A 24,107-nucleotide genomic window follows, 5' to 3' on the forward strand; every position below is an offset into this window, starting at 1 on the left:
GGAATGATTTCTCTATGCATATTTCTTGTACATATTTATCTCTGTCTAACACTTTTATATGAGATTTGGGAACACACGAGCTTGACACAGATAGCGTTAGTTTAAAGACTTCAGTAGCATTTCAAAGCAAAAGGGCTATTTTTAAGAGAGTTTTTGTTTTTATAAATATCCCGGTCCCACTTTATATTAGGTGGCCTTAACTACTATGTACTTACATAAAAATAAGTAAAATGTACTTATTGTGTTCATATTGTATTGTAAAACACTTTTGCTGCTATTGAGGTGGGATAGGGGTAAGGTTAGGGAGAGGGTTGGAGGTATGGGTAAGTTTAAGGGTGGGTTAAGGTGTAAAGTATGGGTCAACAGTGTAATTATAAATGTAATTACAGAAATTAAATACAGATGTAATTACATGTCGTTTTTTCTTTTTAAATGTGCATTGTAAAAACATGTATGTACACAATAAGTACATTGTACTAAATTATTAATTAAAATGTAAGTACATAGTAGTTAAGGCCACTTAATATAAAGTGGGTCCAATATCCCTGTTCTGTTAAAGCGCTGTTAAACAGAGAGCATGCTTACAGGGAAAAGTGCAAGGCAAAGAGTCTTAGCACTGAGGTTGCTGTTGCCTAATGGTTAAATAATGCTGGAAAAACTCAAATGCTGTATGTTTCGAACCCAACAAGATGCAGTTCATGAGCGATCACCATTGTGCTCTCTAGAAAGATACTTTCACTTTGGTTACACCAGACAAACTGACTGTAATAATAATGATTTACTCTGGCTTCCTTGAATCAATAATCAGAAGAAAGTGACACATACAGTCATTTTTACTCATGTTTACTGCAGTTTAATACTTTATAGATCATCTTCTAAGAAAAGTCTGCAAAATCTAAAATGTTAATATTTATCCATGTTAAATAATTATTCTGCAGTGATTTTACCATAATTATTTTAGCTATTTTATAATAGAAATCTTAAAGTGATAGTTCACCTGAAAATAAAAAGTATATTTATATATATATATATATATATATTTAAAATTCTATAATTTAAAGGGTATATATAATATTAATTTTATTTATAGGACAGTAGTTTTAAATTTTTTTTTATCTTAATTATCTTATAATAAATATTATTTAACTTCACTATTTTATAATAAAAAAAAACTAGTTGGAATTACTATGTGATCCACAATAAAGCATTTATGAATAACCCTCTTAATGCTGAAATATCATGATAAACCAGAGTCTGATTTCACAGTCATGTTTCTCTAGCATGTCATCAAACTGCACACACGGCAGATTGAAGGAAGGAGAAGATGATTGATTAGTTGGTGAAAGAGCAGATGTGACACACCAGAGAGAGAAAAAGAGAAACTGTTGCCAAGATTGTTCATTGCAGACGCTTGCCGAATAGACAAGAAAAATGAACGGCTCAGCAGCAAGCAGCCTAGCGTATCCATATTTACAGCTGAAAAAATATAGAAAACAAGCACGCTTTTGGTCTGGTGCATGAGCTCCTCCCTTAATAGTGTCTATCTCAGCTCCCTAACCTGAGCAGTGTCTAGAATCACAGAAGATGATGGAAGTCATCAGCATGAGCCTGGAGCTTGCTAATATTTCTGCATGATGACATGCTTCATCTCTGGCCCACTGCAAGCGTGGTCCGTCAGGTTTATAGGACACTGTCCACTTAGGGGTCAACCCAGAGTCATTAGCGCTAGGGGTCTACGCTCAGGTCATGGGTTGAGTTCCATTATCTTCCAAGTGTTCTAGAAACCAGGAGAAAGGTACCTGTGAAGTGGACTGCTCACACAGGCTCCGGGCTGTGACAGACTACTTTTGCCCCGAGGCTGTTTGCAATGAACAGGGGGGTAAAAGAAAGAAAGAATGTTTCAGTCCAGGCAAATAAAGACAAAGCTACTGATGAAAAAAAAAAAGAAAAAAGAAGAGCACCAACAAAATCAAAAGAGGGGGTGACAGCACCTCTATGAAGACAAAGAAACTGGTTCTTCATGACACCATTCTCAGAAAAACCACCACAAGGGATCCTTTAATATTCAAAAAGCTTATAAAGGGCTCAGAGGAAGTTTTAAGCTGATTTCAGATGTTTTCTGAGAGTGAATCTCAAAATCTGCCAAGAACATTTCACAGGTCATATTTTACCCATTACATAGAGGCCATAATTCAGGAAAAATCTTATTTTATGTGAATTATAATGGAAAAAAATAGCATGAGCTTTAATATTAATTATATATATATATATATATATATATATATATATATATATATATATATATATATATATATATATATATATATATATATATATATATATACATACATATATATATACACAATATTATATAATAAATATTAAAAACAAAAATTAAGCAGAATGACAAGCTATAATATTATAATTTTTGAATTATAATCATTAAAAATATACATTCATCACAGTTTGTTGATTAATGCATCGTTGTGTTATTGTAATGAGAATCTGATGAGAATTCTTAAAACTATATAAAAAACGAAATTTCTGGACGAAATAGTTTTTAAATCAAATAAAACATCTGGATGCATTATGTTAATATTTTAGAGGAAAATGTGCTTTAACATGATTATAATTTTTATAATCATTTAAATGTTAACGTTCCAAAAAGTCTTAATTTCCTTCATACAAAATATAATTTCACATTTTATTCTTTTAATTTTGAGGTTAAAAATATGACCTGGACATGTCATAGAACCAGTATTCCTTGATGACTACAGTGTGGGAATCTAGGATAAACATGAATGTGGGAAAATGTGTGGAGGAACAAACCAAGCCAGTATTTAGGGGAGTGATTTGGGTGTGACTCGTAGTTTAAAGGATGTAAAACACACTTGGATCAATCAATCAAGGTTGTAGAAACACAACAGGGACGAATCACATCTCCAGTTCTCATCTGGCTCTTGCATTAGAGGAGAGCATGCTGGGAAGGTCCAACATTTTGGAGGAACTCTGAGCAAGTATACTAATAAGGTGTCAAGTGTGTTTTTGGAGGCCACGTTCCAGGGACATTCAAGTGTCAAACTATGGACAAACACTGATCTCTGAAGGGCTCAACAGAACATGAGGGTGATGTGTTACCGATCGCTGACGGCTGGGAGTGCTGCGTCCAGACACGGGGCTCAGGGAACCAGAAGTGTCCAAGTCATCTACAGACGACCAGGATGACAAGTCCTACAGAGATAGTGTGTGACGAGGAGGGGATTCAGTTCAATTAAAACCAGGATTAAGTTTAGGACTGCACATCAAGGTTATTATAGATAACAAAAATTTAAACTGAAACCATAAAAAAAGGTTTTGCAATAAAATAAATTTAATAATATACAAATAAACTATATAGACAGGAAAAAGGCAAAAACAAACAACAACATTGATAAAACCTTAACTAAAATAAAATGCAAAAGGAAAATATAAAATAAAAACAATTACAAAATATTAATCAAAACAAAACAAAAATGAATAATATATAATATAATATTAGAAGAATTATAATATATAATGGCAATTAATTTCAAGTTTAAAGTATGCTATTTTCTACAATTAAAGCCAAATAAATTTAAGGGAAAATACAAATGTTTATATATATATATATATATATATATATATATATATATAATTAAATTAAATTAAATTAAATTAAATTAAATTAAATTAAATTAAATTAAATTAAATTAAATTAAATTAAATTAAATTAAATTAAATTAAATTAATGCATTTAGCAGACGCTTTTATCATATATTTAATTATGTTTGTTTTAATATATTTATAAAAATAACTATAATATTTATATCAATGATGATAAATGGAAATGATTTAAGTCATCCTGTGGCCTATCCCCCCTCTGGTTGAGAACCACTGATTTAGACATGTTAAATTTCATTAATTCATTCATTTCCAGGCACTAATATTATTTGAGTAAACTATGGGCATCAGTGTTTCTGTGTCAACACTGCTGGTCAGTGACTCACCTGCTGACTGCTGCTGATGTCCAGGGTCTTCTGCAGCTCTCTGATGTCTCTCGTCACCTCCTTCAGCAGCAGCTTGAGACGGTTCCCGATCACATGCACCTTCTCTTTGGCTTCCAGACAGTCAGTGCCCTCCGCGTGGACCAGCAGCTGAAGAGACATGTCCTGCAGGGACGCCACCTTCAATTGCGTGTCCAGCAGCTCCCGGCGGATTTGCTGCGGAACAATCAATATTTAATCAACATTAGCCATGCAAGTTGTAACCCTAATGCTGTACAAACAGAACAGAGAAATCAGTTACCAGAAGCGTTTTGTGATGCTCCTGTAAGGCATCGCTGTCCTGAGCGTGGTCGATCGGGACGATCTCATTCCTCCTGCGTTCGATGTTCTCCAGCCACAGAAGGAGGCCGTGACTCATCTCATGGAAGTCCTGAAGATAAGGAAAAGATCTGTAATTTTAACTCTTAAACATTGATGAAAGCATGTGCATCTTCTGCTAACAGCTTCAGCATCAGTTGCTGGTAAGGTTTCTTGCCTGGCACTGCATGAGCGCGTGCTGAAGCGCGGTCCTCCAGTCGTCCAGAGAGCTGCTGAGACGCTCCCAGCGGTTATTCATCTCCTTCAGACGTCGCTGCAGTTCCTGCTCCTCCTCGCTGTCCGACTGCACAAACTCAGCGCTGCAGAGGTTAATGGACAGCACCATGGCCTTACGCTTCTCCAGAGCCTTCTGCAGCTCCTGTGTGGAGTCACAGGTCATTAATGCCAAAACACAATAATAAATGAGCTGGAAAACCAGTTAACACTAAAACAAAGAAAACACTAATCCATACAAACTATATCAATGCTTCAAAGAATATCATGGCATTAGTGTTCTTTTAGTATCATTTATATACTATGACAGTATTTATAAATAATTTGAATTACCTTTTATTTCAATAATTTTAAGTTTCATTTTTTTTATTTGAAGTTTCATCTAATAAATAAATAAATGAAATAATTGTATGCATTCAGCAGACGCTTTTATCCAAAATGACTTACGGTGCATTCAAGATATAATTTTTTTTTACCTAACGTGTTCCCTGGGAATCAAACCCACAACCTTTTGCACAGCTAACGCAATGCTCTACCACTGAGCTTATATTTAATTTCAGCAGTTACTGAAAATATTTTTTAATAGTTTTAGATAGTTCTGTTTAGTTTTTTAAGAAAACGCTAACTCTTTCAAACAAAACAGTGGTTCAAAGAATAACATGGCATTACTGTTAGTGCTATTTACTGTACATACGATCACAGTATTTAGTTATTGATATTTTTAATTAGCTTCTATTTTTATATTTTTACTTTCATTTTAGTTTAGGTTTCATTAATTTTAAGTGTTTGTGCAATTATTAATAGCTATATATAACTATATATAATATATACACACACACACACACACACACACACACACACACACACACATAGCTTTAATTGATATTTATTTCAGGTTTAGTTTTTTGTAAGTTTAGTACTTGAACTCCAACTTATTATTTTAGTTAGATGCCTATGTAACATTTAAAATTTTCATTTAAATCTTTTAAGTTATTTCCTGTAATATTTACATGTAAATTATTTTTAATAGTTTTTATTAGTTTAACTTAAGTTTATGTTGGATAACCAACAAAAAAGAAAACAGAAGATTTTATACAAAAATAAAATAATTTAAATTAATGAATTATTATTTAAAATGTATTTAAAATTTATTATTTAAAATGTATTTAAATTTTATTCAATTCAAAATTTATTTAAAAAGTTTTTTTTTTCAGTTTTGAGTAATTTCAGAACTTTAACCTAATTTTTCATTTTATATTTTATTTTATTTCAGCTGTATTTTAGCTTTTACCATTTCTGTTTTAAAAGAATAGTTGTATTTCTCAGTAACAGCGCTGGCGTGTCTGACCTTGAGTTTCTTGATGCGTAGCTGGATGGTCTGTATGTCCGTGCTGAGGTCCATTCCCCGCTGCTGCTCCAGCTCTTCTTCTGTCTGGTCCAGCCAGCTGCAGATGCTGCTCAGGTCCGAGTTGAACTGCTGCCACTGCTGCATGTTCTGCTTCATGCGCATCTCTTTACTGAGAGCCTGAGCCTGCAGCAGCTCCCAGCGTTCGATCACACCTGCACACAGTTGACAAGCTCTTCATGACTGCATACCCTGTATACTACCTTCAGTTCATACAAATAACAAACATTGTAACATCAAATGATGCACTAGACAAAATGAAATCAAAATCTATTTATACATACTCCTATTATTATTCAAATGCATGCTTATCTAAAGAAAAGTAAGAGTTTAAAATATAACTTGATAATAATAATAAGTATGTGATATGGTTTAATACCTGAAGTTTGGGACTCTGAGCTGTTGGGGTTGACGAAACCCGATACCTTGTCATCCTCTTCTTTCAGCTCAAATCCAACTCGCTTTACTGCGTCTATACTGCCGCGACATTCTTCAAGAAGTCGCATCTGAGAGAATTTAATATATCAAACGAGTGTAGAAATGCTTTCTTATTCAAACCACTTTTTCACCACAGCGACAGTTTCCTAATATTGTGCTGTAAGACTTTCACTCACGTAACCCATGTAGGTGGCGTCCAGCTCCGGGCCGGTGGGGGTCCGGCTGCGGATGATGTTCTCGGTCTGCTGCAGATGAAAGCAGCTGGTGTTGAGAGCTTTATCCAGCTGTCTGATGTGAGTCTCCAGCGATCCAGCGTCACCTGTAGAGGAACAGCAGATTCGTTTTCAATGGAGGAAGTTGCTCTGAGCTGCGTTTGGAACCGTGTTCTCTTTCTCGGGCCTGATGCAGTGCATGATCAAGAGACGTGATTGCTTTCTCATTAGTCAAACACACTACTGTAGGTGCTTCTCATCAAACGTATCATTAGTCAAAGCAGTTGCAATTGTAAAAATTGTTTGTTCACTTTTATTTATCCAGGCAATTCAATTAAGAATTATTTTCTAATTTACGAGACAATTTTGGCATAGTATGATGGAAATTTGATAAACTGATTAATTGGCTGATATTTGGCAGTTTAAGATTGTCACGTGTGTTAGTTCTATTTTTAATACTTTAATGCCAGTTATTAAATAAATTTTCACACAGAATCAACATTAGTATTTCTATATTCTCATTACTGTGATGCAAAATAAACATTATTTAAATTGTGTTTTTAAAAATACACACAATTCTAATTTAAACCAGTGTTATCTAAAACTATCAAAAATATTGAAATAATATAAAATAGTAATATAAGATGAAAAGCTTAAACTTGAAAAAAAAAAATGTTGCCTTGACCACTAACTAAAAAGTATTGAAAGTATTAAATTTACAAAAATAAAAACACATAAAATTACTAAAGCTTAAATTATTAGAATGACAACTGAAAATAAAAAGCTAGTTCAGAATATTAATAAATACTATAGTATTAATAATAATAAAATAACAGATAAAAAATCATATATAACTATAAATTACTGTTATACAGCAAAAAAAAAAAAAAAAAATTAAATGTTTAACAGTAATGAGAATTTTTTTGGGGAAAATGCTTTATGATTTAAAAATGCAAAAACACATTTACATTGGTCCAAAAATTTGCATTGTTTTCTTCATGTAAAATATGTTTGTATAATTTGTGAAATTCTCCCGTTAGAATTTTGTTACCTCTAGATACTGGCGTAGTTTAAAAAAATTGTTAACCACTAATATTTAACTGATGAACCACTTGATTTAAGAGGATTAGATTTTTTGTAATGTACTTATTCATTCACAATCTTTAAAATTCACAACTGTCTCTGATTGCAAAATACTGTGAGCAATGCTGTTGATTCGGCAAATCCAAAAGCATTAGAAACCAAGAACAAACGCCAGAGTGAACTCAGTGGGCATCAACCTGTGACACTACACTACATGCAATTTAGAAATGCCTCTGGACTCTCTGGAATCACTACATCTGAAAGAAACATATACATGCATACACATGCATACAATATAAACATGTGCAACCTTCATTGGTTTCATTTATACCCTCTATTCTCTCTCATTTGTTTATAGGACTAAAGATGCTTTACTGACCTGATGCTGAACCCTGCAGGTATCCGTCCTCTCCCTGTTCTCCTGGTTCGGAGGACAAGGCTCTGCTGGTGCTCTCCAGACCCCGGCTCAGGTCGTAATCGTGGTCCCACTCCAGAGGGATGGAGTCCACGCTGGCTGGAGTGTCTCGGCCCGAGCGTTCGGCCCGTAGAGGGACAGCCAGCGACGCAGAGTGACTGGACGAGGGCAGAGGCGACAGAAAACCATCGCCCAGACGCTCACTCCAAGGAAAGCTGGACACATCAACAGTCTCGTCCAGATCAAACTCTCGGTCCGAGTACGAGACGTCATGTTCATCGTCTGTGAGCTGGATAGAGAAGTTACAAATTCTCAGCCGTTTTTGGGATCGAAACCTTGACTAAATTAATTAAAGTAGATTAAATAAAATGTAAAAAAATCAAATAAAAATATGCATGCATAAAATGACTGACTGACTGAATGAATTAATAAATAAAAGGTAAATATAAAAAACAATTCTATATATAAATAAATATTAAAATAAAATAAAAATAAAGCGAATGAATGAATAAACAAGTTAAAATAAAAGGTAGATATATAAATAAACATTAAAAGAGCTAAATAAAATAAACTAAACACGAATAAATTGGTATATAAAAAATAAATATGAAAATAAAGTGAACAAATAAATAAATAGAGAAAGAAAAAGTAAACATTAATAAAGATAAATATAAAAACAAATAGTATATATATAAAAAATTTAATAAAATAAAATAATGAATAGATTACTTAATAAAAAATGTTAACGTATACAAAGGTAAACATAAATATAAATAAATATTTTGTAAAAATCTAATAATTATATGCGTTAATAATTAAATAGTAAATAAATATATGAATACAGGTAGTCATAAATAAAAAGGTACATATAAATAAAGTTAATGAATGAATAAACAAGTTAAAATAAAAGGTAAATATAAATCCAAATAGTATATATAAATAAACATTAAAAGGACTAAATAAAATAAATAAATAAATTTACACAAATAAATTGGTGTATATAAGTAAATATGAAAATAAAGTGAATGAATAAATAAATAAATAAAGAGAGAAAGAAAAAGTAAACATTAATAAAAGATAAATATAAAAACAAATAGTATATATATATATATATATATATATATATATATATATATATATATATATAAATATTAAAATAAAATAAAATAATGAATTGATTAACATATGTTAACATATACAAAGGTAAATATAAATGAATATTTTCTAAAATTCTAATAATTATATGTGTTAATAATTAAATATTTATTAAATATATAAATACAGGTAGTCATAAATAAAAAGGTACATATAAATAAATGAATGAATGAATAAGGTACATATAAAAAAGTCATAAATAAATAGAAAATAATGCAACAGAACTCCAGTATCAGCCAGAAAAAGCATCTGAGGAATTTAAAGTACCGGTAATCGTATGAGTTTCTTGTAGTAGCGTTCCACACGTCCAAACACTTCCTGGCAGTAACGCTGCAGTTCTTCAAGCTCTTCCTCGATCACAGCAGCATCGATCGGCTCGCTCTTTTCCAGAAGAGCTTCACCCTGCTGGAATATGTGGTCAATCTTGGCTGTGTTCAGCGTGATCTCCTGCTGGAACGCCTGGACGCAGAAGAAAACCTCCATCAGAGGATGACACAGGAGATATGGAGAACACATGCAGTGATAAAAGCCAGAGATGTACCCTCAGCTGCTTGATTTTGGCCTGGATGTCCCACTCGGAGAAATGCTCAATGTTGGTTAACTGCAGGTCCATCTCTGTGAGCCAGACCAAGATACAGTCTCGTGCCGTCTCAAACTCCTCCCGCTGACATATAAAGTGCTGCAGAGGACAGAATTTATTTAAATCTAGTTTTTAATTTAAAAATGTATTTATCTTGCATTTATCTGATAATAATATTATTTATATTATTATAATAAATAACTAAATATATATAATAATACTTTTATGATTCATTATATTAGGTGTATAATTAATAATAATTATTGTTATTACTAATACAATACTATAACTGAAGTTATATTGTTTATTTAAACTTGAATTTAAAATACACATTTGATTTACACCCTCTAAATATAGATTTTTAGGAAAGTTTAGCATTAAATAAAAACAGTTTTTGCAAACGTGTGAATGATTTACAATGTATTTATTGATTTCTCTTTAGCTGTTCAATATTTTAAAAACAAAATGTAAAAGTTAAACTATATTTAAAGTTAAAAAATTATTAGAATTAGTGCTAGATACTATTATACATTTGATAGATTTAATTTAACCTCAGCTTAATCTTATTTTAATGATCACTTTAAAAGCAATGATGGAAAGTGATTTTCACAGATTTGTTTTAATATAACGTGCATTAAAGTGATGACTGCCTAATTTTCAAACCAGTATAAAGGGTGGGGTAAAACTACCGTATTTTCCAGACTATAAGTCACACTTTTTTTCATAGTTTGACTGGTCCTGCGACTTATTTATCAAAATTAATTTGACATGAACCAATAGAAAATATTACCGTCTCCAGCCACGAGAGGGCGCTCTATGCTGCTCAGTGCTCCTGTAGTCTACACTGAAGACATAGAGCGCCCTCTCGCGGCTCTAGACGGTAATGTTTTCTCTTGGTTCTTGGTTCTAAATAAATGCAACTTATAGTCCAGTGCTACTTATATATGTTTTTTCCCTCATCATGACGTATTTTTGGACTGATGCGACTTATACTCAGGTGCGACTTATAGTCTGAAAAATACGGTAATCCATCAGCTCTGTACCTTTAGCCTGCGTAGGACGGAGGACACTCGTCTCTGAAGGTTGTCCCAGCGCTGGTTGGCGTTGTGGGTCATTTCTCTCAGACTACAGGCCGCGTCGGTGCGATTCTCACGTGCCAGACGCTGATACTGTTTATTGATCAGCTCCAGCTGCGTCAGACTTTCATGCACCTGCCGCTGGAACGTCTAACAAAAAACATAGAGCATTAATATAAATCACATGAATCTGTTCATCAATACTACATTCTTTCAATCTGGATGATCTCACCTCAAATTTCTTGAGCTCCTCTTTGGCAACAGTGTAAAGGACACCTGAGGAGTTTGGCAGCGCGGCTGTCTTCTCCGACGACATGAGCCACTCCTCGAAGTGAGAGAAATCATCCAGAAACTTCTGCCAGAGACGCCACGTCTCCTCAATCCTTTCAAAGAGCGAAGTTTAGGTTTAAATTTGTCGTTTAGCACATCTATCGTTAACAAAACGTAGAACTACAACTATTAAAACTAGTCTTCATTAACAGAAATAAAGCTGCAATAAAGCTTACAGTAAACAGATAAAATAACATGTAAAATATAAAAAAAATATATTAAAATTTTTTGCAAAATTTAGGTTTAATTAACAAACACATGCACATCACATTTAGCATTGTTATAATTAACGTAAACTAAAACTAACAATTATAAATCATTTTCATTCATTGCATTAAAGCTGCATTAGAGCTGCAATAAAGCTGCAATAAAATAAAATAAATAAAATGAAATAAAATAAAATAAAATGGCTTTGGTATCTTACTGAAAAAAGAAAAATTAAAATATGTCAAAGCTAAATAAAAATAAAAAATGACAAGAGCACAAACTAGAACTAAAATGTAAATAAAAATGATAAATAACACCAACTTTCAGAAAGATATATTTCCATACTAAATTCTACAATATGAAATATTTATTCAGTGTACAGTATGCACATTTTAAGCATGAGTAGATAAAATCACTTGCCAAAATGTGCAGTATACAAGTCAACAAACTGTATCCCACAATGCAATGCACTCAACTTGACCTTCCAGTTTAAAAGTGAAAATCAGACTAGTTTTCAGGTTGACTATATTACAAGATACACATTTAACACAAAAAAAAGCACAATAACTGGTTCCTGAACTCAGAATAAAACAGGTATTATATCGTGGGTCATACTTGAGTCTCCTCTCCATGGACATGGCACAGATGCTCCTCCAGCGGCGGTCCAGGCTGCGTGTGGCCTGCTGGATGGAGTCACACTCGGCGTCTGTAGCACACGCGTCACAGTCGTGCAGCAACACCTCACACAGGTTCAGCACGGACGCCACACCTGTGCTGTGCTTCTCGATGTCTCTCTGCAGCTCCTGAACCAAGGCCATGAATAATGCTTCATCCGAATGCTTTCAGAATGCAGTGTGTGTGTGTGTGTGTGTGTGTGTGTGTGTACCTGCTGTAGATCTAGTTTCCTCTGGATCTCCTGGTGGTCACAGGTGTCGTACACGATGGGACGGGACAGTTCGGTCTCGATGTGGCCGAGCCAAGAGCGCAGGCTATTCATGTTCTTATCCAGCTGCTGAACGGCCACTAAAGTCTCCCGCAGCTTCTTCACCCTGAACACACACAGACATCGACATTTTTTTCACAACTTCAGACACACTGTCTACATCTATATACAGTATAACATTTAATGTTAGTTAGTTAACTAAAACAAAAACCTTTCCCTACTTCATAAATGTCCTGTTTTTATAATAAAACAATTTATATGAAATCCTCTAACACTAGCGTGCTCTAATTCTTTTTCGATTTCTTTCTATTTATTATATTATTTAAAAGCCCTTGCTACGTGTACTGTGTTAACCTAACTGAGACTTGTTATAGCTCTTATATATCATTGCTCTTTTTGTTGTTTTTGATTGCTTCCACTGTATTCATTTGTAAGTCGCTTTGGATAAAAGCGTCTGCTTAATGAATAAATGTAAATTTAAATGTAAATATGAAAAGATTTTAGTATAAAACTTATTTTATTGAATTAATTATTATTTATTGCAACGGCAGCATCTTTCACTTCCATTTAGTATCTTGATGTACTAAAATTACAACTAAAACAGAAATTAAAAATTAACAGACATGATAAAAATATATATTAAAAACTAATAAAAATGACAAAAACGCAAAACGAAATTACAAAATAAATCATTAAAATTAATGAAGTCTGAAAGTAAAAATAATAATTAATTCAATAAAATAACAGTTTTATACTAAAATCTTTTCATATTCACATGTAAATTTACATTTATTCATTAAGCACACACTTTTATCCAAAGCGACTTACAAATAAGGACAATAGAAGCAATCAAAAACAACAAGAGAGCAATGATATATAAGAGCTATAACAAGTCTCAGTTAGGTTAACACAGTACACGTAGCAAGGGCTTTTAAATAATAATAAAGAGAAAGAAATCAGATAGAACAGAAAAAGAATAGAGCAAGCTAGTGTTAGAGGTCTTGATATAAATAGTTTTATTATAAAAACAGGACACTTGTGAAGTAGGGAGAAGTAATGTAATCACAACACACAACACAAGCACTTTCGAGCAAATATGATGTAAATTAGTTCAGATAATGCCAAGCACACTGCGGTGTGTGTGTTCCAGTACCTGGCCCCAATGAGGTCGAGCAGGTGCTGCCAGCGTTCGTTGACTTTCCCCAGTTTGTGTTGGATGTCAGAGGCTTTGCTCTCATGACTGGCCCGAGCTAAACGTTCACCCAGCTGCTGGAGCTCCTGTTTATTCTCCTGAACCACCGCCACCTCTTCCTGATAGTCCTGAGACACAGCAACAACAGACTAAAACTCAGTTCAACTCCAGATAAAACAAGTTGCTTTTCAGACACCTCTTATGCAAATGGGGTAACCATGGAAACCACGGTTTCCGCCAAATTACCATTTGAGCTACAGTCGTTGTTAATACTATATTAAGACATTTACTGGTGTTAGGCAACACTGTCTTAAAAATAACTGTAAAATAGAATAATGTTAAATCAAATTAAATATTATTATATTATTTTTATTAAAAAAATCTAATAACAAATTATATATATATATATATATATATATATATATATATATATAAAATCATGCAATATATTACATTATATATTGCATAAAAAAATAAAATAAAATACATAAATTAAAAATATCAATATCTAAAATAAATTTGATGTTATATTGCATATGTAATTATATATTTTATTATAAGTAATTAAAAATATATATAAAATACTATTGCACATATCAATTATAATTCTATGATTGAATACTATAGACAGTACATAGATATAGGTTATAGTATTAAATTACAGAACATGAAATACAAGCAAAATATTTGTAACTGAAAAAGAGTACGATTTGATTGTTACCTTTCGTAGTTTCTCGATCATCTCTTCGATGCTGATGTCTCCATTCTGGGATACTTTGCTTTCCATTTGTGTCAGCCATTCACACAGCTCCTTGTATTTATCATTGAAGACGGCCCATTCATTCAGCTTCTCACTCACCTGCTGCCTGCGCAGACACAGCTGCACACACACACACACACACACACACACACACACACACACACACACATATACTTCACTTATTACAAATATGGTTGAGCATTTAAGCTAAATCTAAGTAGATTCAATTAAATATTTAGCCACGACGTCTCTCTATATCTTTGCAATGTGCAAAATGAAAAAGTATATAAACACACACGCCCAGAAAAGCAGAAATCAGACCATAAGGGCAAAGCAGTATGCTTACCAGAGCCTCATTTACAATACAGCACGAGTGAAGAGTTTCTGTCAGACCTAGAGTTAAATCTTTCTACTGAAATATCAAATGTACTCTCACATCCTGTGGTGTCTCAGCTCACGCACCGGATGCCACAGAAGACAGAGGCTGCATGAAACATCTTCCTCGCTTTGCATTCAAGTTTCACGTTGAGCTAAAAACTGGTGCTTTGCATTACTCAACTGGAACTGGATTGCACAGCAAAACCGTTTTTGAAGACTGTGTTTTAAAACCCAATGAGCTTCCTATGGAGCCCAGATAGCACTTGTATGAATGTGCCTATGATATCCTAAAAGGTTTTGCAAGAGTTTGCACTCACAATGCATGCTCATGTAGTAAAACAGCGCCACCTAATGGTTAGATGTGTACCTGGTGACAGATCTCCTCCCACTGGCGGTGCAGGAGCTCAATGCGTTCCTGCAGCACGCGCAGATCTTCAGGACTGATGTGAGTGGACAGAGACTCTCTCAACGCCGTCAGATGGGTCAGATCCTCCTTCCAGCCGTCAAACATGCTCTCCAGGTCCTGCAGGAAATGGGTGTTCATTATGTCTCATCATTTCATTGTTATTCAGTTATTGATTGTTATTGTGCATACCTTGCAGCGCATCTGTTCAGACTGCAGCTCCTCGTGGCGATCTGGGAGCGGATGGGAAAGCTGGTGTTTGAAAGCTCTCAGTTTCTCCAGAGATCCTCCGATACCTTTTTCACATCTCTCCCAATCCTACATGCAGTTTGAAAGTGTGTCAGTCAAAGTCAAAGTCAAAGTGTTTTTTGAGACCAACACATTCGAAACAATTACAGGATCATGCATCGCTTTATCATCCGAAAACACCCTGTAAATCAATGTAGTGATGCAGACAAACTCATGCAGACTTTTGTTTGAGAGCAAAATAAAAAAATGGACCGATGTGGAACTGCTATAAAGCGATTTTTGACAGAATCAGGGACACACACAAACTTGAAAAATACAATTATCTTTACAATAATCTAAAACACCCAAACACACTTTTTTAAAACTAATAATAATCAAGAAACTAATAGTTTTTTTTAAATATATAAAGTTTTTATTTTTATATTTTCCAACTTTATTTGAATGTGTATTTTAAATGTTTAGTAATTTTGTCATGTTTTTGCCATTTTTATTATTATTATTTTAAAAAAATGTCAGTACAGTTTTTATTATTTTTTACTTCAGTTTTATACTAAACTATGAATAAATAAAATGTTTTTATAAAGAATTTTATTTCAGGTTAATTTATGTTTTCAGGTTTAGTTAACTATAATTACCTTGATAGTAGTATTTAACTGTTATTTTAATATTATTATTAACTTATATCCATATTTATTATGTATATGCGCATTCTTATTTTTAATATCATTTTTTGATATTGATATTTATATCATTATTTTAATTAATTATATATATATATATATATATACTGAATATGTAAACACAAACAACAAAAACAACAAAAAACATCGGGTGCAAGAGCTTCTGGGAACACTATTTTATAAACCGTGTTCCAACATCCTTTGTCAAATAAATTAAATACCAAGGATTTTTACTAAAGATTTAATTAATTTCCATGACTTTTCCAGACTTGGAAATTACAAATAAAAATATTTACAAATTAACTGAAATTAATTCATTATTAATATTTATTAATGAAAATGAATAAGTGAATAAAAAGAGACGCCTGGTTTTTCATGCTCATGGGAGAGATGACTACATTTTTGGAAGATATGTATTTATTTATATTGCAAGAAAAACATCATATCGCTGTGACATGGAGAACTCTACCTTGAGCAGGACGGCCAGCTCTTTCTTGTGTTCCTCCAGGCGGATGTTGGCATGTCTCCAGCGCTCCTGTATGTCGAGCAGCTCCTCTTGTAGAGCGGCTTCGGCTCGTGTGTCAGCAGACAGAAGCAGCTGTCTCCCTGCCTCCACCGTCAGGATGTAACTGCCCTGCTGTCTCAGCAGAACCTTCTCCCTCAGCTGCAGGATCAACCGAGCGTCAGCAGGGGGCGCCAACAGCCAGCACAAAAGCATGTTAGATCAAACAATACTTACCTGAACTGCATCCAGCATGGCTCGCGCCTGTTGCAGTGGCACAGGTGCACACGCCTGCAGGGTCTCGGCCTGATGGGACGCTTCCACCAACCACTTCCTCAGCTTCTCCACCATCTTCCTGTAGCGCTGCCACTGCCGCAGGAGACTGTCTATGATGCCCCTGCGCTGCTGTGCCCGTCTCACCACCCCATGCCACTGGTTACTGAGCAGAGCCAGCTTCAGCTTGAACTCATCTCTGGAGACACGGGTCAGGTGCGATATGAGCGTTCAGTGTGTTCAGGTATATTGAATGCTAGTATCTTGCGCATGCATATATCTGATGATGTCGCTCACCTGTCGTCCACCTGTCCCTGCTCCAGCATGTGTTGTCCATCGCTGATGATAGAGTGAAGGATCTGCTGTCTGCTGAACATCTCCGCCTGAAACAGCTGTGACATTGCTCATTTATTAGCATCTAGGCAAGGTTTGCAACTCCTAATTTGCTTTTGTACGTCTCACCTCATGAGCTCTCTGCTGCTCCATCAGGCTCTGGAAGTTTCCGGAAATCTCCACGGTCAGTTTCTCCTCCGTCTGCACCAGGAACTCCATCCACGCCTCGCACTTCTCCAGAAAGGTCTGCTGCTGTAGTAGAAGGGCCTGAAGTTTGCTGAGAAGAGAATTAAACACAGTTGACACTATATATTATAGTACTATATATTTCCATGAAGCTCTTTACAAAGCCCACAAAGAGCCATGCAGAGTATTTAAGAGTACTGTCATCCTTGTTCATGTTTAGCTGGAGCAAACCTGAATCTCTCAGTGGTCTGAGCTGAGGAGGTGGACCAGCTTCTGTTGAGGTTCTGCAGGCGTTTCATCTCCGAGTCGTTGAGAGGGAGTCTGTAACCCAGATCATTCAGCCGCTCCAGATCAGGAGCCATACTGCTGAACTTCAGCATTTGCTTCTGCACAGAAAAACACACAAAAAACATCGGTGGTCAACGAATATATTAGCCAGCTCATTTTAAGTGACACAGTACACGTTTACGATTTTTTGAGTGTATCTGAAGTACATAATGATCAAAAAATAAATAAAGTGAATCAAATGGAAGCTGCCTTAATTGTTTCCTATACAGTTTATGTATATGTAAAACATCTCTGTATAAAAATAATAACATAATAAATAAGATACAATTAACATTATGTGTCCAATATATTCGACTAACAGTGTACATATCGGCCACCCTGATCCTGGCTTAATCTAGTATTATTTATATACTACTATAGTATTTATTTATATTTTGAAGTAGCTTTGATGTGTAGATTTCCAAATGTTAATTTTAGTTTAAGTTTTAGTAATTTTGTTATGTGAGTTAATGATTTTTATTAAACAGATTTTTTTTTCTTCAGATTTATTTTAAGGTTATTTTGGTTATATTTATATACTACTGTAGTGTTTATTAATATTTTGAATTAGCTTTGATTTTTAGATTTTCACATTTTTATTTTAGTACATTTTCAGTAATTTTGTTATGTGAGTTAATGATTTTTATTTAACTGATTATTTTTTTTTTATTTCCTTCAGATTTATTTCAAGGTTATTTTGGTATTATTTATATTATATAATATTTATTAATATTTTGAATTAGCTGTCATTTTTATATTTGTAGATTGACATTTTTTTTTAGTGATTTTGTTATGTGCTTTACTGATTTTAATGTATTTTTTTTTTATCTCAGTTTTAGTTTTAGCAATTTTAACCAAGGCAACATTAAAAAAATAATTCATATAATATTTATATTTTATTTTATTTCAGCTTTAATTCAATTAACGAAAAAAAAAATGTTTTTGATATACAAGAACAGCATTGATTAGATTTTTCCAGGCATCCCAGCATCATTTATTCATTCATTCTTGTATACCTTGAGTTCCTCCATGCGGTCCCGGATCAGTGACTGGTCAGAGGAACCGTTGGGATCCTGGCCTTTCAGAACCTCCTCAGCTTCCACGATCCAGAGGGACAGAGAGTCCAACTGCTCATTAAACGTCTCATAGTCCTGAACTCCAGCCTGGGGAGAAAACCCCTCAGCACCAAACACTCAAACACTCTGACAGGGCACTGAATGCTCTTCTTCACTCACCTGCAGCGCCACCTGCTGTCGGCTCAGGCTCTGCTCTACAGCACCGAGGCGTTGGGTGAGACACAGGTGGTCAGACTGGATGGAGGCCGCAGCAGAGGTGTCCACCTGCTGTTTGAGCTGCTCTCCCAGCTCCAGTAAAACCTGCAGAGACGCCTGGACGGGAGCCTGAGAGCGCAGCAGCTCCTGAAGACACATGGCATGAGAGGAAATGAATCTACATTCCTAATGTGGCTGATTATGAATTCAAAAAAAGCTACACAAGAAGTTGCTGCTGAGAATTTATGATTATTGCATATTGGATCCACAAACTATTTAAAAACTATTCACAAACCTGTATTTTCTGTATTCCACAGGATCTACAGCGATAGATATACTGCCTTATACTACACATTATAATTAATAATATTGTTTTATATCCACAGCTAATCTAAAATCTAATTTAAACATATACAATTCATTAAATATTATTTTAAATGAGTTAAATGCATTTACAACTTGGATTGAGATGAACATGATTCTGCTTTCTCAATAAGGGTTAATATGAAATATAAAAATGCAGAGAAGTAGTGGCTGTTCAGAATTGATGATTAGTGCATTAGTAGAAAAGTCAAACACTTATTTATGAGAGCATATCATACAATTGATTTTAAGGCATTACATCAAGAAAAAAAAGAAATTAAAATGAATTAAAAAAATAACTATAAATGATTATAATACATTAAATACAATTTAATGTGGATACTTCTGACATTAATGTTAATGTTCACGTTCATGTTAACAGATACAACATTTGATCTTAAAAATGTAGCAGTAGATGTTGAGACTTAACTAAGATTAACAAACGCTGTAGAAGTATTGTTCATTCTTAGTTAAACTAATGTTAACATGAAATCTTAAGGTAAAGTTTTACCACATAATCACACACACACACACACACACACACACACACACACACACACAGTTGCACTCACAGCACAGTCTTGGATCCAGGTGGACACTTCCTCCTCGGTGATGTCTTTGTGGCCGGCTGTCTTCAGCATCTGGTTTGCTCTCTCCTCTAGTGTGTGGATGCTGGAGTCGCTCTGTCCATGAAGATCTTTATAGCTCTGCCACAGCTGCAGGAGAGCCTTACTGCTCTTCAGACGCTCCACGATCTCCTCCTGCAGACTGGTCCACCTGAAGACCACAAAACACACACACTTCCATTCCATCAACCTCACTCACAAAACCATTTGACTTTACAAACTAAAACACTTTGGATTATAGATCGAAGTTCTTTAGCTGACACATTTTTCACTGAAGTCCTAGCCCTATAACTGTATCCAATTTCCGTATTTTCCAGACTATAAGTCACACTTTTTTTCATATTTTGGCTGGTTCTGCAACTTAAAGTCAGGTGCGACTTATTTATCAAAATTAATTTGATATGAACCCAGAGAAATTAACTAAGAGAGATGAACCGAGAGGAAACATTACCGTCTCCAGCCGCCAGAGGGCGCTCTATGCTGCTCAGTTCTACTGTAGACTACACTGAAGACATAGAGCGCCCTCTCGTGGCTGTAGACGGTAATGTTTTCTCTTGGTTCTTCATTCTAAATAAATGCGACTTATACTCAGGTGCGACTTATAGTCTGAAAAACACGGTACATAGAAACATTTACAAAAAAGTACTGTGACAGTATCATCGTATGCTATATATGCGCGCACACACACACACACACACACACACACACACATACAAATAATTGACAGACAATGAAAACTGCACCTGGCGTTAATGTCTTTCAGTGTGTTATTGAGTGTGTCAGACACAGACGGGTGACACTCCTCCAGAAGCTGATGTGTAACTGATCCAAATTTTCTCAGACTGCTTTCTTGCTTCTCCAGCTCCTCCTGCAGGTTCTACAGATGTCCCAAGAAAGAACATGAGTTATTTTGTCCACTTCCGGTCCATATTTTACAATTGCACTTGCTTTACCTGCAGGCTCTCCACCTGTAGCCGCGAAGCCTCCAGAGATGCTGTGAGCAGACGGTAGCGGGACACAGAGTAGCGTCCCTCCGTCAGGTAGACGTTGATCTCTTCAGACGCTTGTTTGTATTGACTCCACTTGTCCTGGACAGACTTCAGACTGATCTTGAGCTGTCCGATCTGAGACATAGCAATTCAAACACAATTGAGCCCACGAACAAACACTACAACTATATATAAATTCTATTCCGTATGCTCTAATTAAAACAGTAAGTACCAGGTGGTCCAGATTGGCCCATGTGTTATTCAGGGCTTGTAGAGACTCCATGACCACAGCACAGGCCTCGTCGGTCTTATTCTGGACGAGAGCACAAGCCTGTTCCTCCACTCTCTCCAGCTCCTTCTCCTTCTCCTTCAGCATCTCCTCAATCTCCTGAAGTGACATGGGAGATAAAGAGGAATCTGTATTCCAGTCGTAGAGGTGACGTTGAATAAAATAAGATTGTCTTTGGTCAAACCTGGCAGTCTTTGAGAGCGTTCTGCACAGAGGATAAGTTCTCAATCCTGTGTTTTCTCTTGAGTCTGTCCTCCTGAGCGTTCAGCCATGCCTGAAGAGTCTGAACTTTACCCTCATATTCAACCCAGGATTCTGACAAGCCTTCCAGAAACTGTACCTGAAACAACAAAAGTTACATTTAACAACACATTTGTGACCCCGGACCACAAAAACCATCTTGAGTCCCTTAAACCCGAACCAGTCACCTCCCATTTTCGACATGGAGACAGAAATGACATTCCCAAAATAAAAAGGTTTCTGCTCATGATTCTTTCTGACTAGATACATAATCATAATACTGATACATATACATAATACTGTTCAAGAATCAGAATCACTCAGACTGTTATGATAATAGAGGTATATAAACTCAAACATAAGAACAAAAATAAAAATATTAAAAACATATTTTTTAAATGTATTAAAAAAATTGTTGATGTATGATATGAGTTTAGAAACACAATGTAGCTAAAGCCACAAGTCTACCAATGCTTCATTTGAAATTTCATAATCTAATCTGTAAAATCTGAATTTTATGAAATATTTTCTAAGGCCATGTCATGTGTGTTTTTAGAGAAGGCTAATCAGATTGATTTATTGCCCTTGTCATAAATACATTGTAGCAGTCAAAATTATTGATTTTTATATTATGCCAAAAATCATTAGGATATCAAGTAAAGATCATTTTCCTGTAAATTTCCTACAATAAATATTTTAAAACTTAATTAATGATCAGTAATATGCATTGCTAAGAACTTTATCTGGACAACTTTAAAAGTGATTTTCTCAGTATTTTGATTTAGTTTTCTTTGCAACCTCAGATTCCAGATTTTCAAACAGTTGCATTTCGGCCAAATATTGTATTCTAATATTCTAATATCAATTGAAACATGATATATAAATCTCAATTTCAAAAAATGCACACTTATGGCTGGTTTTGTGGTCTAGGGTCAAGTTTGTGCAATTTTATGACACAATTTAGCAATCATGTAGCAAAGACTAACACTAATTCAAAATCTGTATGTAATCACAATTTACAGTAGTATGCAAATATTACAATGACATCATTGCTGACATATACAAATAAAAGTACCACATTCTAGTTTTTTTGGCACACAAAAGCGTTCACGTCGCTTCAGAACTATACATTTGAAATAGCACGGAAGTGTTAGGGGACTGGAACAACATAAGGGTGAGTATTAATGACAGAGTTAAAATTTTGGGATGAACTATCCCTTTAATCGTAAATAAAAATTAATAAAAAAACAGCTTGGAATGAAATGATCTCCCAGAGAGAAGTCTGACTAGAGTCTGAAGAGTGTGAAGTCTGCAGCTGAAGTCTCACCCTCTCTGTGATACGTGTCTGCAGTATCTGCCAGCGACAGTTCATGGCACCAAGTTTCTCTGCGAAATCTGTTTTATCGCTGCGTTTGCTCTCCACGTCTGCACCACTGATCTGGAGCACTGACTGATTCACAAAGTCCACAGTCAGCTGTTTGCAGTTCACATCCACTCTGAAGCCCTACAGAAAGTAAATGACAACCACACGAAGAAAACAGTTCTCCATTATACACAGAAAAATACACTTATTCTTGTGTACACTTCTGAAGATAAAATCCAATCCAACCAAATATGATAGACCTTTTGTAGACTCTTAACTGGTGTAAAACAGCTGAATGAAGTCACCTTGTATCGCTGCAGGTACTCCTGGATGACCTTTGACCCGACAGCCCCTTTGAGATTCTCCTCGTCCTCTACTATCACTCGCTCCATCAATGACATCCAGTTCACAAGCTCGGTGATAGCATGACGGGATGCTAGCTTATCCATCTGAGACTAAAACAAAAAAATAAATAAATTACATTCAAAAGATGAAGGAACCCCAGATATTAAACTAATTCTATTTGTTGGAGCAGAAAGGCCTGTTTTTTATTGAGTGGAAGTGCTGGTCAGTACCTGGTGGAGTTTTTCTTGAACTACTGGAATGTGGGCGAGCAGTTCTGACCACTGAGAGTCCAGACGGGCGAGTTCAGAGCGCAGGGACGTGGTGTCCATCTTCTTGAGTCTGAGCAGCTGGTTTCCCTCGTTCAGCACTGAGGCCTTCAGACTGGAGCGGCTCTCCACCTCCTTACTGAACTCCTGCACAGAAGAAAAGACAGAACGTCTCAGGTGGTTTCTGGAATTACTTCTTTATAGACATCCAAAAATATAAATAATTATGCAGATAATAATTGGTGAATTATCCATAATTGTTCATTTAATCTTCTTTCGAAAATATTTTCGTTGACAAAAACAGAATATCAGTTATTTTATAATAACTATATATTATTATTATTAAAATAAAATACAATAGAAAAATTAATAAATTAAATAAATATGGTCCGGGACACTGGGATAGGCTTAATAAAAAATACAAATATTAAATTTAATTTAATAAAATTAAAAATAAAATTAAAAATAAAATTAAAAATAAAATTAAAAAAATAAAAATAAAAATAAAATAAAATAAAATAAATATGGTCCGATACACTGGGATAGGCTTAATAAATAAAAAAATTAAATAATTAAATTAAAAAATAAAATAAAAATTTTATAAAATAAAATAAA

The 24,107-nt window shown here is 34.7% G+C and overlaps 1 protein-coding gene across 4 annotated transcripts in view; it reads right to left on the reverse strand.

Annotated features, from left to right (window-relative positions):
- Positions 1-24,107, reverse strand: part of LOC113060886 (nesprin-1-like) — a 103,616-nt gene that overhangs the window by 1,187 nt on the left and 78,322 nt on the right. For all 4 annotated transcript variants that reach the window (XM_026230129.1, XM_026230126.1, XM_026230128.1 and 1 more), the window contains 34 exons: positions 23,457-23,639; positions 23,187-23,336; positions 22,846-23,022; positions 21,463-21,618; positions 21,222-21,377; positions 20,954-21,124; positions 20,744-20,877; positions 19,947-20,151; positions 18,976-19,158; positions 18,757-18,903; positions 17,645-17,799; positions 17,357-17,504; positions 17,192-17,286; positions 16,859-17,093; positions 16,589-16,783; positions 15,383-15,508; positions 15,155-15,310; positions 14,371-14,529; positions 13,611-13,777; positions 12,401-12,563; positions 12,130-12,317; positions 11,210-11,360; positions 10,945-11,127; positions 9,863-10,000; positions 9,589-9,780; positions 8,131-8,455; positions 6,633-6,775; positions 6,398-6,524; positions 5,962-6,173; positions 4,558-4,758; positions 4,324-4,452; positions 4,026-4,238; positions 3,139-3,231; positions 1,800-1,858 (listed from right to left, as the gene is read on the reverse strand). In XM_026230129.1, the coding sequence (XP_026085914.1) occupies positions 1,800-1,858; positions 3,139-3,231; positions 4,026-4,238; positions 4,324-4,452; positions 4,558-4,758; positions 5,962-6,173; positions 6,398-6,524; positions 6,633-6,775; positions 8,131-8,455; positions 9,589-9,780; positions 9,863-10,000; positions 10,945-11,127; positions 11,210-11,360; positions 12,130-12,317; positions 12,401-12,563; positions 13,611-13,777; positions 14,371-14,529; positions 15,155-15,310; positions 15,383-15,508; positions 16,589-16,783; positions 16,859-17,093; positions 17,192-17,286; positions 17,357-17,504; positions 17,645-17,799; positions 18,757-18,903; positions 18,976-19,158; positions 19,947-20,151; positions 20,744-20,877; positions 20,954-21,124; positions 21,222-21,377; positions 21,463-21,618; positions 22,846-23,022; positions 23,187-23,336; positions 23,457-23,639 (5,615 nt within the window). The remainder of the gene's footprint in view (positions 1-1,799; positions 1,859-3,138; positions 3,232-4,025; positions 4,239-4,323; positions 4,453-4,557; positions 4,759-5,961; positions 6,174-6,397; positions 6,525-6,632; positions 6,776-8,130; positions 8,456-9,588; positions 9,781-9,862; positions 10,001-10,944; positions 11,128-11,209; positions 11,361-12,129; positions 12,318-12,400; positions 12,564-13,610; positions 13,778-14,370; positions 14,530-15,154; positions 15,311-15,382; positions 15,509-16,588; positions 16,784-16,858; positions 17,094-17,191; positions 17,287-17,356; positions 17,505-17,644; positions 17,800-18,756; positions 18,904-18,975; positions 19,159-19,946; positions 20,152-20,743; positions 20,878-20,953; positions 21,125-21,221; positions 21,378-21,462; positions 21,619-22,845; positions 23,023-23,186; positions 23,337-23,456; positions 23,640-24,107) is intronic.

Source organism: Carassius auratus, chromosome 42 (assembly GCF_003368295.1).
Source record: "Carassius auratus strain Wakin chromosome 42, ASM336829v1, whole genome shotgun sequence".
NCBI classification, from domain to species: Eukaryota; Metazoa; Chordata; class Actinopteri; order Cypriniformes; family Cyprinidae; genus Carassius; species Carassius auratus.